The sequence below is a fragment of the Megalobrama amblycephala genome, linkage group LG6 (genome assembly GCF_018812025.1).
Source record: "Megalobrama amblycephala isolate DHTTF-2021 linkage group LG6, ASM1881202v1, whole genome shotgun sequence".
Taxonomy (NCBI): Eukaryota; Metazoa; Chordata; class Actinopteri; order Cypriniformes; family Xenocyprididae; genus Megalobrama; species Megalobrama amblycephala.
In genome coordinates this window covers 43,780,034-43,797,070 of record NC_063049.1, presented here as the reverse complement: position 1 = coordinate 43,797,070, position 17,037 = coordinate 43,780,034, and the positions used below count along the sequence as shown (strand labels likewise).

The 17,037-nt window shown below is 35.2% G+C and overlaps 1 protein-coding gene across 2 annotated transcripts in view; it reads left to right on the top strand.

The window, feature by feature from the left end:
• The window catches only part of LOC125270811 (TBC1 domain family member 8), a 43,889-nt gene that overhangs the window by 22,671 nt on the left and 4,181 nt on the right, over nt 1-17,037 (top strand). The window contains exons 8-18 of one of the 2 annotated variants that reach the window (XM_048194786.1): nt 1,328-1,477; nt 4,149-4,299; nt 5,917-6,131; nt 7,253-7,370; nt 8,834-9,119; nt 10,747-10,852; nt 11,155-11,253; nt 11,341-11,409; nt 16,392-16,635; nt 16,715-16,780; nt 16,931-17,017. In XM_048194786.1, coding sequence (XP_048050743.1) covers nt 1,328-1,477; nt 4,149-4,299; nt 5,917-6,131; nt 7,253-7,370; nt 8,834-9,119; nt 10,747-10,852; nt 11,155-11,253; nt 11,341-11,409; nt 16,392-16,635; nt 16,715-16,780; nt 16,931-17,017 — 1,591 coding nt within the window. Of the gene's footprint in view, nt 1-1,327; nt 1,478-4,148; nt 4,300-5,916; nt 6,132-7,252; nt 7,371-8,833; nt 9,120-10,746; nt 10,925-11,154; nt 11,254-11,340; nt 11,410-16,391; nt 16,636-16,714; nt 16,781-16,930; nt 17,018-17,037 lie in introns of both variants that reach the window. The other variant, XM_048194785.1, reaches the window with a different exon arrangement.

Below are 17,037 nucleotides of genomic sequence, written 5' to 3'. Positions count from 1 at the left end.
AAACATGGGGAAAAGCACAATAAGACCCCTTTAATAGCTATCAGTGAGATGCTCCTGAGCCGTGATATTCAATCTTTGACATTTGCCCTGTTCCTACTTCAAACCTTTGTACATATTAGAATAGGTCACTAGTAATAATTCATCAGTGCATGGGAGATATGAACGCTTGTTCATCTCTGCACATGATACATGCACTTTTAGCAAATAAATATGGAGGTGTTTAGGGTTGCCCCCTAGTTCGTTAGTCAACTAGAAAAGGCTTAGTCGACCAAAATTGTATTAGTTAGTTAGTCGGGCAGCCCTATAGATATTAATATCATCAAAAGGTGGAACAGTATTGATAAATGGGATATATAATGCCCCTTTCACAAGATGTAATATAAGATCTCCAGAATGTGTGTGTGAAGCTTCAGCTCAAAATCCCCCACAGATCATTTATTATAGCTTGTCAAATTTGCCTCTATTTGGGTGTGAGCAAAAACACGCCGTTTTTGTGTGTGTCCCTTTAAATGCAAATGAGCTGCTGCTCCCCGCCCCCTTTCCAGAAGAGGGCGGAGCTTTAACAGCTCAACAACAACAAAGCTGGAGAATCTCACGCAGCCAAAATGACCAAAGTTTTCAGCCTTACATTGTTCAAACCGGAGTCGACACTGATGGAGAGACTCAGGAAGAAGTTACAACTTTTAGACGTTTCTGAACGGTTAGTGGATAAATTTATGTAGTTGCTGTGGAGTTGATGAAGTAGATGCACCGGGGACCCGATTGTATCACTTAAACACGGAAAAAGTCAGATTTTCATGATATGTTGCCTTCAACACCTCCTGCTACAGTTCTGCTGATCTACAGATACCGTGACATAATGGTGAAACTGAAGCAAAATCATTTATTTTACTATATTTTCTATATTTTTATTATCTCTTATCTATATGGTGATTTCTGCTGATCTACAGTTACCGTGATATAATAGTGAAACTAAAGAACAATCATTTATTTTACTATTTGTGTCTATTTTACAGAACATCACTTCCTGTGCTTTTAGCTCATCTCAGGAAATGAAACCTGTTTCTAGTTCATTAAAGATTCACTTTCTTAATTTAGAACAGTTGTTGAGAGGTATTAAGCAGGGTAGTTTTCATAACAGTTGTCATGCAACATTAAGTATGTTTTAGTCAGCTTTACTTCTGAAGCGTTTTATACAATGCAGATCGTTTCAAAGCAGCTTCACAGTAATAAACAGGAAAATGACAATCAATTATGCCCTGAATTCTCGCATTTTTAATCGCAAAAACCATGCTTTAGACTGCAGTGTGTGTTTTCTGTCTTCTAGATCTCCACCACACCGTATTACACCTTCTGTTACGACACCGTCCAGTCTGACGAAGAGGACAGCAGCGTCATCATCTCTGATAAAGCTCTGCGTCACACTGTCATTTCCACATTCCACCCCAGTCAATCAGACTCCAACCACAAAACATGTGTGAGTACACAAGCCTGAGATTGTCTTTGCTGTGGTGAAGATCATTTACATCAAATATCTGAACAGATGGAGTGAACCTGTTAACTATCACCCCCTTTTACACATACATAGATCTGAACTTAAAGGGAGAGTTCACCCAAACATGAAACTTCTGTCATCATTTACTCACCCTCAAGTTGTTCCAAACCTGTATGAGTTTCTTTCTTCTGCTGAACACAAAAAAAGATATTTTGGAGAATGGCGAAAATCAAACTGTCGACTTCCATAGTATTTATATATATATATACATACTTTTTAACCACAAATGCTCGTCTTGCACTGCTCTGCGATGCACCACGCATTACGTAATCATGTTGGAAAGGTCACGCGTGACAAAGGCGGAAGTACCGATTTACAAAGTTGTGTTCTAAATATGAAGTTGATATCGTACCCCTAAAGGGACATTGTGATGGAAAAAATATGAGATGGGAGGAAGAAATATATTTTAATGCTTTTGCATTCGCTTGCAAAGAACTCAAAATGTTTACGAGTGAAGGCAAAGTTTCTTGGGAGAATGCAAAAGCATTGAAATGTAATTTTTCCTCCCATGTCATATTGTTTTCCATCACCATGTCTCTTTAGGGGCTCCATAACATCACAAAAATTGAGATTTTGTTTAGGCGCTATACCAAAAATAGCCATTTTTGTCACAATGTCACTTCTATCACAAAACAGTGGCCAAATAGGAAACCTTGAGTCTCATATCTTTCCAATGATATGTGTTTTGTCAAGATTGGAAAAAGCTGTGATTATAAAATAATGCAGTGAATTTAACATAACGATACAGTTATCAGGTTTAAGATGTGGACAGCTTCAAAAAACTCATCACAATCAAAATTAAATCAACTTTAACCCTTATAGGGTCTTTGGGGTCTGCACAGACCCCAAACGACGTTTGCTCAAATAAAAAAAAATGTTCTCTTTGTCCAAATGACATGAAACTTTGTTAACACTTTCTAGATCTACAAAGAAAAAAAAATTGGAGTGATATCTTGTTTTTATGTTAGTGTAGAAAAAAGGGTCACACTCAGGGTCTTCGGGGTCTCCACAGACCCCAGGCAACAAAATGTAATTTCGTAACAAAATAACTGTTTTTTAAAAAACAAATGTAATTTTACTCTGTTTATTAATGTTTTTACTTCATATTTGTGCAATTTTTGGAGGATTTGTCATATCTTTTAAATTTATATAAATAAATATATATATATATTTTTTTTATACAAAAACAGCTTATTATGTAAAATTCACTTTATAAAAGACCCACATTTCTGACTTTCATTCATGGGGATAACATGGATAATTTGACATGGTTTAGTGTGAGATTTTTGCCCATCTTTTGGAAAATGCCGTTTTAAAAGTAAAAAAAAAATATCACCTTTACCAGTAGATGGCAGCAGAGCTCCACTATTTGCTATTTGACTGACTGAAAGACATCTTTTCACAAGTATTTTTCATTTGGATTTATATCTAAATATTATGAAATCACAATTATGACAATAAAAATGACTTTTTGTCAAAATTTAGCATTTTTTTGTACTGAAAAAGTTTTTCAAAAATGTTGATTTTGAGGATGAATTTTGTCCATTTTATAAGCGGGGTCTCTTCATAATGTAACAATATTGAAAAACTGATTTTTTTTTCATTACAAAAAATACTAACCTTTGACAAAAAGTAGCCTTTATTGTCATAATTGTGATTTCAGAATATTTAGATATAAATCCAAATGAAAAATACTTGTGAAAAGATGTCTTTCAGTCAGTCAAATAGCAAATAGTGGAGCTCTGCTGCCATCTACTGGTAAAAATTATAGTTCTTTTACTTTTATAACTGCATTTTCCAAAAGATGGGCAAAAATCTCACACTAAACCATGTCAAATTATCCATGTTATCCCCATGAATGAAATTTAGAAATGTGGGTCTTTTATAAAGTTAATTTTACATAAAAAGCTGTTTTTGTATAAAAACCTATTTAAAAAAATATTTTTTTATTTATTTATATAAATTTAAAAAATATGATACATCCTCCAAAAACTGCACAAATATGGAGTAAAAACATTAATAAACAGAATAAAATTACATTTGTTTAAAAAAAACACAAGTATTTTGTTACAAAATTGCATTTTGTTGCCTGGGGTCTGTGGAGACCCCGAAGACCCTGAGTGTGACTTCCCAAACGAAGACCGCACAAGGGTTAAAATGACAGGACGCATTACAATAATGTGAATTTGGGGGTAAAATGTGTTTAGTTGTCATGATAATAATATCACAATGCAAAAAAATCAAGCAGAAATTGTCATAATTGGGTTATCTTCTATAGTGGTGAACAGAAACTACAACAAACATGTTTTTTTGCGTTCCCATTTGCTCCAAAAGAAAAAGAAAAAATGTGTGATAGTATTTCTATAACTTTTTAAAAGAGGAAAAAAATAATGAGAGATTAATTACGTTTGTCAGAAGAGAGAAAGATGTCACTACATCCACTAGTTTACTGTAATTTAATGCCACGGTCTTGGTTAACAACATTGGAAACGCATCTAAAAATTTGCTTTATGCAAAGTGCACATGCTGTTCATGCAAATAATTTCTTGTTGGATCTTGGTGTGAAATGTGAACGTGTTTGTGTCTCCATCAGAACACAGAGCAGGTCAGAGAGCGTTTATGGGACGATCACTTCACTGAGTTTGGTCGTGGCGTTCACATGTTCCGCACCGATAAAATCCGCAATCTGGTGGCGCTGGGGATCCCGGAGTCTCTGCGCGGGGAGCTGTGGCTCCATTTCTCAGGTGAGAGATGGGAAAGATGTGAGAGAGAAGATGACCGGACTAGACCGGCCGAGTGACACAGAACAAAAGAAAGTCACTTCCATGGTGTTGTTTATAGTTACTCTATATATGTGCACCTCAAGCATCTGTGCAGCGTCTCACTTCCCCTTCTGTAGAAGTGTTTATATAAACACAGTCTGGAGTTTTATTACATGCAGCATGGCCATCTAGTTTAATGGAATATGTTACACAATTATGTAACTAATTTTAAAATAGCATGGAAAATGTACATTAGTCATTAATATTCCTCCGCATGTGTGTTGTGTGCATCAAAATGTACTGTTTGAAGCACCTTTCTTATTTTAATTCACCCTCTCATCGACTGTTTTTGCCTTTCAAGAACTTGGATTCATACACTTGAATATCCAGGAAACCTGGAAAAGTCTTGGAAATTAATCAAATCATTTTTTGATACGAATATGCATTTTTTTTCCAGTCATGCTCTCACTTGGATAGAAATTGTGATATAAAATATTTTTTATCTTCAATCATTTTCAGTAAATCACAAATGACCAGAAAAGTCCTTTTAAAGGTGCAATATGTAAAATTTTTGCAGTAAAATATCCAAAAACCACTAGGCCAGTGTTATATATTTTGTTCACTTGAGTACGTACAATATCCCAAATGTTTGCAACTATTTGTAAATCATAAAGAAAATTGCAATTTTAACCAAGGCTCCGGGACGTGTGAGGAGTCGCCTGTCGATCGCGGTTTCCGGTTTTGTTTTGTAGAAACCATGGAAACACCAAAGACGCTTTAATATTTACATGTTTTAATAAACTGTTTTGATATATTTATAGACAGAAAACTAATTATTGTTATATAGCTCAACACGTTTAGTCTTATTGTTTAAATCTAATTTTCTTGATGTTTTGCGAGTACGATGCTTTACCATGCCTCAGAGAAAAACACTATTTTGTGAAGTAGCTAACATAGCATAATCAGATGCAGCTTTATTTTTAGTAACAGTAATACAGCATTTTCTCCATCATACTATACGTTTTAAAATTAATTGCATGCCATTTATCAACACAATCATCCAGCATTAAATATGATATTGTAAAATCGATCTATCTTACTGCAGTGTGTAACAGTGTCTCACAGCAGCCGCCGAGCGAACGCACAGAGTAACGTTATAACATCATTTTCAACACTCTCAAATGTATCTAATATGATAAACAGAGCTGCGTTACCTCATACTCATGACCGGAAAAACGGAAGCGGCGCCGGCGACTGTGACATAATAAAAGTCCCGCTGCTCGTGAGGCGTGTGTTGCTCAATCGCTCCAGCTCCTCGTTCAGCTCCACAACACTCGCTCCTGCTCTGCTTCATACTACAGTAACGTTAATAATCGCATCCATGAACATGATTTCTTCCCGAGTCCGATCCCAATTCTTTTCCACCAGCCGTTGAGGTGAAGACCACATGTCCCAAGATTCTGCGCTCAAACTTGGCGTCATCAAGCTACGCCTTTGTTTTGAAGAGACTTCTAGCGGACTTTGCCTTTATTTGTTTTTAATTTCAGTGTAAGTATTACTTGATCTTATTTGTATGTGTGTGTAACATCTGACCCTCAGACGCGAGTTCCTCGCTGGCAGCTCATCCGAACTACTACGCTGATCTGCTGGAGAAATGCAGGGGGGAAACGAGCATCGCCACAGAGGAAATAGAGCGAGATCTGCATCGCTCGCTGCCGGAGCATCCGGCCTTCCAGAACGAAACGGGAATCTCCGCCCTCCGCAGGGTCCTCACCGCCTACGCCTACCGAAACCCCACCATCGGATACTGTCAGGTTTGTTCGCTCATTAGCACGAGTGATGAGTGAGATGCCAAAACACTCGTGCACTAATTAGATAATTATGATAAGCCACTGTAATCGCTGCAGGTTGAAGCAAAAAAACTCTTACACGCCACAAAAGTTCAATAAATAAGAAGTTAATGTTTTAGACACAATATTGTCTGTTTTTTCCAAGGAAAATATTACATGTATAACCAGAGCAGAACTGTTTCTGAATGAATCAGTGAATCAATCGAGTGAACCAGTGATTCAATGACTCATTCATAAAGAGAGCCGTTTACTTCATTCTTGAATGAATCAGCCGTTTGAATGAATCGACTCAATGACTCGCTCGCTCAGTGAACGCCACCTACTGGCAGTTTTAGTATCATTTCATTAAAATAAATAATTTCATATTTTGGGAATAGTTTGCCCAAAAATGAAAATTCAGTTTATTTATGTTTGCTCACCCTCATGTCGTTTCAAACCTGACTTTATTTCTTTTGCGCGACATGAAAGAAGATATTTTGAAGGATATTTGTAAATTTTGGTCTGTAAATATATTCAGATGCAGCAAATCATGACTGTTGTAGCCTAAACGTTTATTTGTAATAAATACTATGTTAAATCAAAATAAAATATTTCTTTCTAAAGCTACTTTTTGTATTGTCTATTTGATGCTTTTCTCATTTAACACAATAATGACTTTAAAATATCTTTTGGGGGTTATTTCTCTGCCAAATGTTATTAATTTGTGATTAATCAGCACAATTAGATTTAAATTTTTTTTTAAATTTTAATAAAATTTAATAATAATAATGACAGCCATTATATATGTATTAAATACTGTATATTCATCAGAGTATAAATATAATCATTTTAAAATTTGTACTCATCCCTTTTCTTAAAAAGACACCATCCAGACACCATCCTCACTTGTAAAATCGCAGGAAACAACTCTACACATACTAAAGTCACTTGATCATGTGGAAGTCACATGATTTCTTTAGGATGTTACCATAGACATTTCCCTACTTTGTCTTAAAAAAGGTCTTAAAAAGCCATAAAAGTGATTATAAAAACTCTACACATGGATGTTACATAAACCTTGTGCATTAAATTTGTCTTCTCTGTAGTCCATGAACATCTTGGCGTCTGTGATGCTGTTGTACACTAAAGAAGAAGAAGCTTTCTGGCTGCTGGTCACTGTGTGTGAGCGGATGCTGCCCGACTACTTCAACCGCAGAGTCATCGGTGTGTGTCTGTGTGTGATTATTATCTCTCTGTATCTGCCAATATGAGGTAGGAAATGTTTTGAAGGGAACTGATTCAGATCAGTTTCAGAAATGAGGTTTTGATAGTTAACTAAAACTAAATAAATATGGTTACTTGAAATTGAATCAAATTAACTGACATAAAAATGTGAAATAAACTGAAATAAAACATAAAAAATTACATTTATTTTATTTCAGCTAGTTGCCAGTTAAGGAAACATTTCTCGTTTTCTTGTAGTTAAACTCAATCCATAAAGAGAACATGTTTTGTTCCTTGAAATTAAATACATTTGAACTGAAATTATAAAATATTTAAATATAAAATATATATAAAATTTTTTAGTCGATGTACTAAAAATACTAAAATAAAGACCTATTAGTAAAAAAGACAAAAATTAAAAACTAATAAAAATTACAAAAACACAAGAAAATTACTAAAATGTTAACTAAAATGAGAACAAAAAAGAAAAACAAAAAAAAAAAACTAATTCAAACTAGGGATGTGCAACGATTAATCGTTTGCAAAATAAAAGTCTGTGTTTATATGTGTGTGTTCTGTGTATAATAATTATGTATATATAAATACACACACATGCATGTATAAATTTAAGAAATATATGCATGTTTAAATAAATATATACATTTATCATTTATATGTAATTTATATTACATATAAATATTTTATATATAAATCTAAGATTTTTCTTAAATATATACATGTATGTCTATATATATATATATATATATATATATATATATATATATATATATATATATATATATATATATATATATATATATATATTATACACAGAACACACACATATATTACGTAAACACAGACTTTTATTTTGCAAACGATTAATCGCGATTAATCATTGCACATTATTTACTATTAACTATTGATAAGTATAACAGTATATAGTATTGATAAGTATAATAGTATATCAATGATACTAAAATATCACTGTTATTGGGAAAAAAGTGGGAAAAAAGTGATATTTTGCTTTTGCTAAGAAGTGTTTCTCCACTAGAGGGCCTCAAGTAAGACAAAAAAACATTGAAATAAGATAAAACAATTAAAAAGCAAGATATTTCTTATTTTAATTCACCTTCTCTCCATCTGTTTTTGTCTTTGAAGAACCAGGATTCATACAGTCTTGGAAAACATGAATATTAGAGGAAGCCTGGAAAAGTCAGGGAAATTAAACAAATCTTAAAACATTTTTCCAGTCATGTAAATATTTGTAAAAATCCTTTTCCTTCAGTGAATGGGAACCAGAAAAGTTATCTTTAGTTTATTGTTTTAAAAAAGTGTGAAAATCCTGAAACTCGACATACAGAAACTAGGAGTGTCTGTAGATTAAAACGGCTCAAATGTGTTTTGGTCTGTGTTGGTTCGGCTCTTCACGATCCTCTGTGATGTCACTTCCTCTCGCTCAGGAGCTCAGGTGGATCAGTCTGTGTTTGAGGAGCTGGTTCGTGAACGGCTGCCGGAGCTGGCTGACCACGTCCCTGACCTCTCCCCGCTGGCGTCGGCGTCCCTCACGTGGTTCCTGACTCTGTTCGTGAGCGTGCTCCCGTTCCGCAGCGCCCTGTGTGTCCTCGACTGCTTCTTCTACTGCGGGATCAGATCAATCTTCCAGATCGGCCTGGCGGTGCTGGACGCTAATGTAGCCGAGCTGAGCTCGTGCACGGATGACGGACACGCCCTGATGATACTGACCAGGTGATTCACTGCCTGCTAAAATAACCTCAGACCGGCATGATGTTCAGTGTGCTCATATTGATATATTCGTCATATTCCAGTCAGAGGAGAGGAAGCATTTGAATCAATCAGTCATTGAATTCAAGGAGATTCAAAATGCTTCATGTAAAGAAGTAAAATACAGTAATAATCAAGGCATGTTTTCACTAAATGAATTCAAGGAAGAATCATATTTAATCATTTTCATTTATATGCAACAGTATTTCATATTTAATAATTTTTCATTAATCATTCAATATTTAATCTTTTTTTATTGATTATTTCAATTATTAAATATTTCATATTTAATCATTTTCATTTATATTCACCAATATTTCATATTTAATAATTTTTCATTAATCATTCAATATTTAACCTTTTTAAATTAATTATTTCAATGATTAAATATTTCATATTTAATATTTTCATTTATATGCACCAATATTTTATATTTAAATATTTTTCATTAATCATTCAATATTTAATCTTTTTTTAAATTAATTATTTCAATTATTAAATATTTCATATTTAACCATTTTCATTTATATTCACCAGTATTTCATATTTAATAATTTTTTCATAATTCATTTCAATTAATCATTTAATATTTTTTTTTTTTAATTTAATGCACCAATATTTCATTATATTTCATCATTTTTCATTATTTTATTTCAATTAATAATTAAATATTTCATATTTAATCATTTTTTCATCTTTCATTTCAATTAATCATTCAATATTTAATCTTTTTTTTAATTTAATACACCATTATTTTATATTTAATCATTTTTCATTAATAATTTCATTAAATATTTCTTATTTATATGTGCCAATATCTCATATTTAATAATTTTTTTAGTCATTTCAATTAATCATTAAATATTTCATATTGAATCATTTTCATTTAAATGCACCAATATTTTATATTCAATAATTTTCATTTATATGCATCAGTTTTTCATATTTAATAACTTTTTCATAAATCATTTAAATTATCATTTTTTTAAATTATATGCACCAATATTTCATTATATTTAATCTTTTTTCATTTTATCATTTCAATTAATCATCAAATATTTCATATTTAATCACTTTCATTTATATGCACCAATATTTCATCAATATTTATATAATCATTTTTCATTAATAATTTTATTTATCATTAAATATTTCATATTTAATCATTTTCATTTATATGCACCAATATTTTTATAATTTCAATTAATCATTAAATATTTAATTTTTAATCATTTTAATTTATATGCACCAAGATAACTATACATAGTCATACACAGCAAAGTTTACCAACAGATATTTACTAAACATTTTAATATATGAAAAATGACACAAGATCATTTTTTAATAACAAGTTATTAATCAATTAATTGAAATGGACATTTTGAAATAATTCACACAAATGAATTAATCTTATCAACTTTGTTCTGCTGAAGTGTAAATGAGTGATCAAATCCTCTCTGTCTGAAGACTCTCATAAACGTGCATTAATGATCCATCTTTCAGATCAATAAAAACACATATTTACAGTGTATCTTCCCTCCATCCGTTTGTGTAGTTTTAAACAGGTGATGTGATCTCGTGTGTGTGTTAGTTTCCTTGAGCAGGTCAGACATGAGGACGAGTCACATGTTTGTCCTGAAGACGCAGGAGCTTCTCAGCATCTCCACATCACCACTCTCATTACTGAAGCGTACGAGGTGTGTGTCTGCCGAGCCGCATCATCACGGGACACAGTTACACACATCTGCACACCTGAAATGAAAAAGACTGTAAATATTTCTTACCGTCATGAGACTGTAGTTTGAATTATTTTGAATTTTTGTAGTATTTTTAAATTCTCACAGGCAGGGACACAAAGCAAAAAATTAATTCTATAATCTATGATGCAAACTTGATCAAATATGAGCCCAAAAACACAATCAAGACTTTGAAAAGGGTCATTTTTAATGTTAGGATTCAGAAAGCTCAATCCTTCATCTTCCTCTTTGTTTCTTGCTAGAAATTTGGGAGTGTGACAGTGAAGCATCTGGAGATGTTGAGGTGCCGCCACCGTGTTCAGGTGCTGCAGGCGCACGAGGACACCACCAAAGACAACGCCGTGAGACTTTCATTCGCCTCGAGTTTCTCTCTGAAATGATTCTGCATGTGTTTTTCTTGCGGTTAAATGTTTGTGGTGTGTTTTCAGTTGCGGTTGGTCACTCCAGACGTGTCACTGTCACAGGAGAACCTGTCTGAGCTCTACGACCTCTTCAAGGTGTGTGATCACATGTCTGAGTAGATCTTTTCATCTTCACTAGTCTCTCAAACTGTGCGTTTACATTGCTTCAATCTGTCTGATTGTATATACAGTAGTGGCCAAACGTGATGTCCGGAGGGGATGTTTGTTTTCACTGACAAAATATTTGTGACCCGCTCTGGCCAAATGAGTCGGAAGTCGCAACGTTCTATTTTAAGATATGGGCCGATAATGTGGAAAAACAATGAATTTTTTTTTTAAGCTAATTTCAAAGAACAGACTTTCAAAAATAATCTCCCAAAGTTTCGTAGTCCAGATAATTGAGTAAAGGTATTTAAATGGCTATTAAATTTGACATGGTTTTACTAAATTCGCTGGAAATGAACTTCTCAACTTATGAGCACTTATGAGCATTTCCCGGTATCCCCTGAAACGTCACTATCTCTGCTCTCCAAATATGGTGTTACACGTTGTATAGAACCAATCAAAAAGCTTAGAAATGTAAACACACTGACATAAACGCTGATTTTTATCAATGGGAAGCCGCGTTTCGACTGACATGCACGCGATTGGTCCAGCCATCCTCCTGTCAGCGCTTCAGACAGTCCTTCAGACTGAAGTTTTCATGAGGATTTATAGTTTTGATTTCAGTAATTACATCTAGAAAGGTAAAAGCATCTATAAAAGAGATATATGAAAGCGAAACGAAAGTCCAGTGAGGAGGACGCACGAGAGGAGACCTGCGTGTTTGTATGTGTATACTGTAATACTGCATTTACAATGCCTATCAGTGGCATGCACTTTGATCGTGAAAGTGCCCTTTGCGGTCGCATCGCGGCGCCCCCGTGTTCCCATTTCTCCCGATGTGAGCTCCAGTCCATTGCAATTTAGAGCGGTTAAGGCCCGGGTATACTTCATTTCCCGCGAGCCTTTTAAAGAAACTCCTTTGGCCATGAGTGCGGAAAGACGCGTTTGGCTCATGCACACATGCATCGCCTGTGGTCATAACAATTCACCCCCAGCCTGGTTTAATAGCATTTATATATATATAAAAATGTCTTTGGTCAAATTAAGCTGTAAAATAAATAGTTTATCCCTTTAAATGCAATGGATTTTGAAAGATATCAACAAAAAAAACGGGTAAAAAACTTTAAAAGCGATTTTCTCAGGTTTTCAATTGGAAAAAGAGGGCAGGCGACCATAATTCAAATGGGTATATCTTTAAAAACATTCAAGGTATGACTTTGACTAGGATATCATTTTAAAGCTTATAGACCACTTTGGAGCAGACGTCACAATGACGTCACTTGCAGCTGCGCGCGCATAGTGGTTGCAGAAAAATAGCGGTAGCAATTGGAGGAAAATAAGAGAATAAGAGAAAAATGTTTTGTTGTGCCTCTGGATGTTGGAATCGGAAATCAAAAAATATAGTCTTAATTTTTAAAGAAAACCATCGTTGAAAACGTCCTTTGAAGCTAAACGGAGACGTTTCACAGACTGGACTGATGACACCTGCAAGGATTAGTCTACTATTAAAGCAGGAATTTGATGTAAACAGTAAGTCTACATAATATTCACATATGCAGTTCAGAGGACATACATACATAGCAGTTACAGCATTGAAATAATATTTAAACCTATAACATTTCACATAGATAACTTTTAAACAGTCTATACAATTTTAATTTCACAATTCTGACTTTTTTCTTGCATTTGCGTGTTTATTACTCCCAGTTAGGACTTATTCCTCGCAATTGTGAGTTTATTTCACAATTCTGAGGGGGAAAAAGTCAGAATTGCGGGATAAATTGCAATTCAGAAAAGACAGAATAACGAGTATATCTCACAATTGTTTTTCTTTGTAAGAAATGTGAGATATAAACTCAGATTTGCGAGAAATAAAAGTCAGAATTGTGAGATATAAACTCGAAATTAACTTTTTATTCTTTTAATTCATGACAAACAAAAACAAAACAAAGTTGTACGCGTCAAGAGACGTATACGCTTTTAGCTTCTCCTGAGTATAGGCTATACACTTGAGGTGTCAATCAGGTAAATATATATCTCTGGCCACTGGATGCTTGGCCATTTCGTTTCATCATTTAACCACTGACAAGGTGCTATGGCAAACGGATCCGTAAGCTGTATCCCACTCGGTAATGTTAATTTTTTTGAAATAACAGTGCTTATCGCTGGGTGAAGCTGCTGTGATATGCCGACAACATTTAAAAAAAATAACAAATCAAAATATTCTATAATGTTTCTAAATCTTAACTACTTTGAACCGCTTCGTCGTAACTCTCTAGTCGTACTGGTTATCACTCCCGGGTTTTCTGCAACCACGATGCGCGCGCATCCCGAATGTTTACAAACATTAAATAGGCCTATTGTCTCATCTTTCCATTGATACCAAAATCTCAATTTTGAAATTTGGGTCACTGTGACTCATTTTGCTGGATCAGGTCACATTTGATATTTTTTAAATATTTTAAATATGAGGGAAAGAACAAAACACTAAACTTGGTTAAGGTATTTATCTGACAAAATTATTTGGCAAAATGTCTAACTGTCCGAACAAATGAACAGGCTTCGAGCGACCTCTAGCAGACAGAAATCGTACATATTGCACCTTTTACGCTGCATTCACACGGGGCGTCAGCGTCAACGCTTGACGGAGGGCGTGTCTGAAACTTGTGTTGACGCGACCGTTATAGTGGAAACAGCCAATCATATTACTTTCCGGTGTTGCACGAACGCAATTGGCTGCACTAGGGTGTTTGTATAAAGCGATCTGATTGGCTGACCCCTGTGTTGGCGCTTGAAAAGTTGAGAATCTTCAACTTCTGCCGCGAGCAATGTGAGTGAAGTGATGCGACGGAACCGGATGTGTCTCATACGTCCTGAAAAGTGAAGCCGCGGGCTCTTTGATCGCCCCCTGGTGGCTGGATGCAGTACAAGTCATAAACCCGCCCTCTCAATGCAAACTAATGGCACTTGTCAAAATAACAAAAAAATAATTACACATACAATAAAATTTTCCGAAAGATGGTTTTGGTCATTTAAGGTAGTTGTTATCATGCTGATATATATTCAATAGTTCATTTTTGTGATCAGTTTGATTTTTGCAAGCAATTTGGTGCTATAGAAACGGGGCGTGTCGTCACGATTTACAGTTGATTGACAGCTTCTCTGAGGACTGTCGGAGCTTTGAGGGGAGATTGAAGATTAATAAATAAATAATATTTTTCGATTTCTGTGTTATTTCTCACTGACAAAAGTTGTTGTTCAGCAGTAAAGTGTCCTAACCGACCTACAGATCTGACGGATCACTGAGTTTTTTTCGGTCACGTTAAATGTGGGCTTTATAAGCTAAATGTTATTAGCCAAGATAACACGGCTAATGTTAGCCATGACGGAAAAAGCAGGTGATCATAATCTGGCAGTTACTAATTATCTTTATGGGTATAAAATAATAATTATCAGGACAAAACTAATCCTACTCTAGTTAATTAAAGAGCACTGTCTAACGTTACAGCAATCGATCTGCTGTAGAGTTAGTTCAAATTTACCGAGGTTTCAAAAATATTATTGCTCTAGAAACAGAATATTTTTTTACAAGTATAATTTTAATTTGTGTATAATTTATTTATTTAAAATACATCAATTACGATATGTTGTTTTGACCTAGTTATGAGTAATTTAGTTTAAAACTGAACAATGTGCATTAATAAACATTCAAATAAATGTAAATTCCTTATTGCCAGATGTAATTAAGCCATCGTTTAAGCCAAATGAAAAAGGGAGGAGGAAAAGAAAAATATAATAAACAATAGATAATAAAACAAATAGGTGATCTGATCTTGATGACGCAGACGTCTGGGCGGAAGTTTGATACCGCGACTCCGCCTCCGCCTCCTGGTTTCACTGACGAGTCTTTCTGCGCATGCCCAGGTTCCAACATGTCAACGCCCATCATCGTCCGTTTTACCTTCAGTTCATTACAATGGAAGGAAGCGGCGTCGCGTTGTCCATCTTTTTTTACAGTCTATGGACGGAACCCACAATTCAGTTCAGCAACGCATGACATCACCCATTCAAAGTAAATGAGAAGCGTTAAAGGGTTAGTTCACACAATTTAAATTCTGTCATTTATTACTCGCCCTCGTGCCGTTCTACACCCGCAAGAGCTTCGGAACACAAATTAAGATATTTTTGATGAAATCCGATGGCTCCGTGAGGCCTGCATAGGCAGCAATGACACTTCCTCTCTCAAGATCCATTAATGTACTAAAAACATATTTAAATCAGTTCATGTGAGTACAGTGGTTCAACATTAATATTATAAAGCCACGAGAATATTTTTGGTGTACCAAAAAAAACAAAATAACGACTTATTTTGTGATGGACGATTTCAAAACACTGCTTCATGAAGCTTCGGAGCGTTATGAATCAGTGTGTCGAATCAGCGGTTCGGAGCGCCAAAGTCACGTGATTTCAGCAGTTTGGCGGTTCGACACGCGATCTGAATCATGATTCGACACGCTGATTCATAACGCTCTGAAGCTTCCTGAAGCAGTGTTTTGAAATCAGCCATCACTAAATAAGTCGTTATTTTGTTTTTTTGGTGCACCAAAAATATTCTCGTGGCTTTATAATATTAATATTGAACCACTGTACTCACATGAACTGATTTAAATATGTTTTTAGTACATTAATGGATCTTGAGAGAGGAAATGTCATTGCTTGCTATGCAGGCCTCACTGAGCCATCGGATTTCATCAAAAATATCTTAATTCGTGTTCTGAAGATCTTACGGGTGTGGAACGGCATGAGGGTGAGTAATTAATGACAGAATTTTCATTTTTGTGTGAACTAACCCTTTAATGTAATCAATCATCTGGTGAAGTATGGTGATATCTATTAATTAACATGTTACCCTATTCAATTAATAAATGATTAAAGATTAAATGATTATAAATGAATAATGGTGTGTCATTCAGACAGAGCATTTCATCAGTCTGTACTGGGGTGACGGCGTGTGCAGCTCCGGCTCCGTTCTTCCCGCGACGGGCAGCTGCCCTGAGCGCTACTTGGTGGATCGAGCTCAGTTCAAGAGCCTGTATGAGCTGCTGGCGCCGTGGATCTGTGGGACGCACACCGACACCGTCGCCCAGCGCACCTTCACACTGCTGGACCAGGACAGAGACAACCTCATAAACTTCTCTCAGTTCGCTCAGATGCTCGGTAGGACCGTGTGCTTGAGGTTTATTCAAGAAATACTCATCGTCGCCTCGTGTCTCAGTCCTGCGCTCTTTCTCTGCAGATGTTCTGTACTGTGAGGAGCTGAATGAGAAGATCAGGCTGCTGTATCGACTGCACATCCCACCAGGTTCATTCACTACTGGATTATCTTTTTTCATATCAAGAGAAGCAAAATGACCCTTTTTCAAAGCCTTGATGTTGTTTTGGGGCTCTACTAGAGCAGGTTTTCATGTTTGAATGTTCATTGTTTTCCTTTATTCTCCACTTTTCTTCACAGCCTTGAGTGAGAATGAAGAAGACTCGTCCCCTCTGAAGAGTCCAGTTCTGTCCAGCACCAGACCTCTCTATGTCAACCTGCCCAATGGTGAGTTTTTCGAGTGTTTT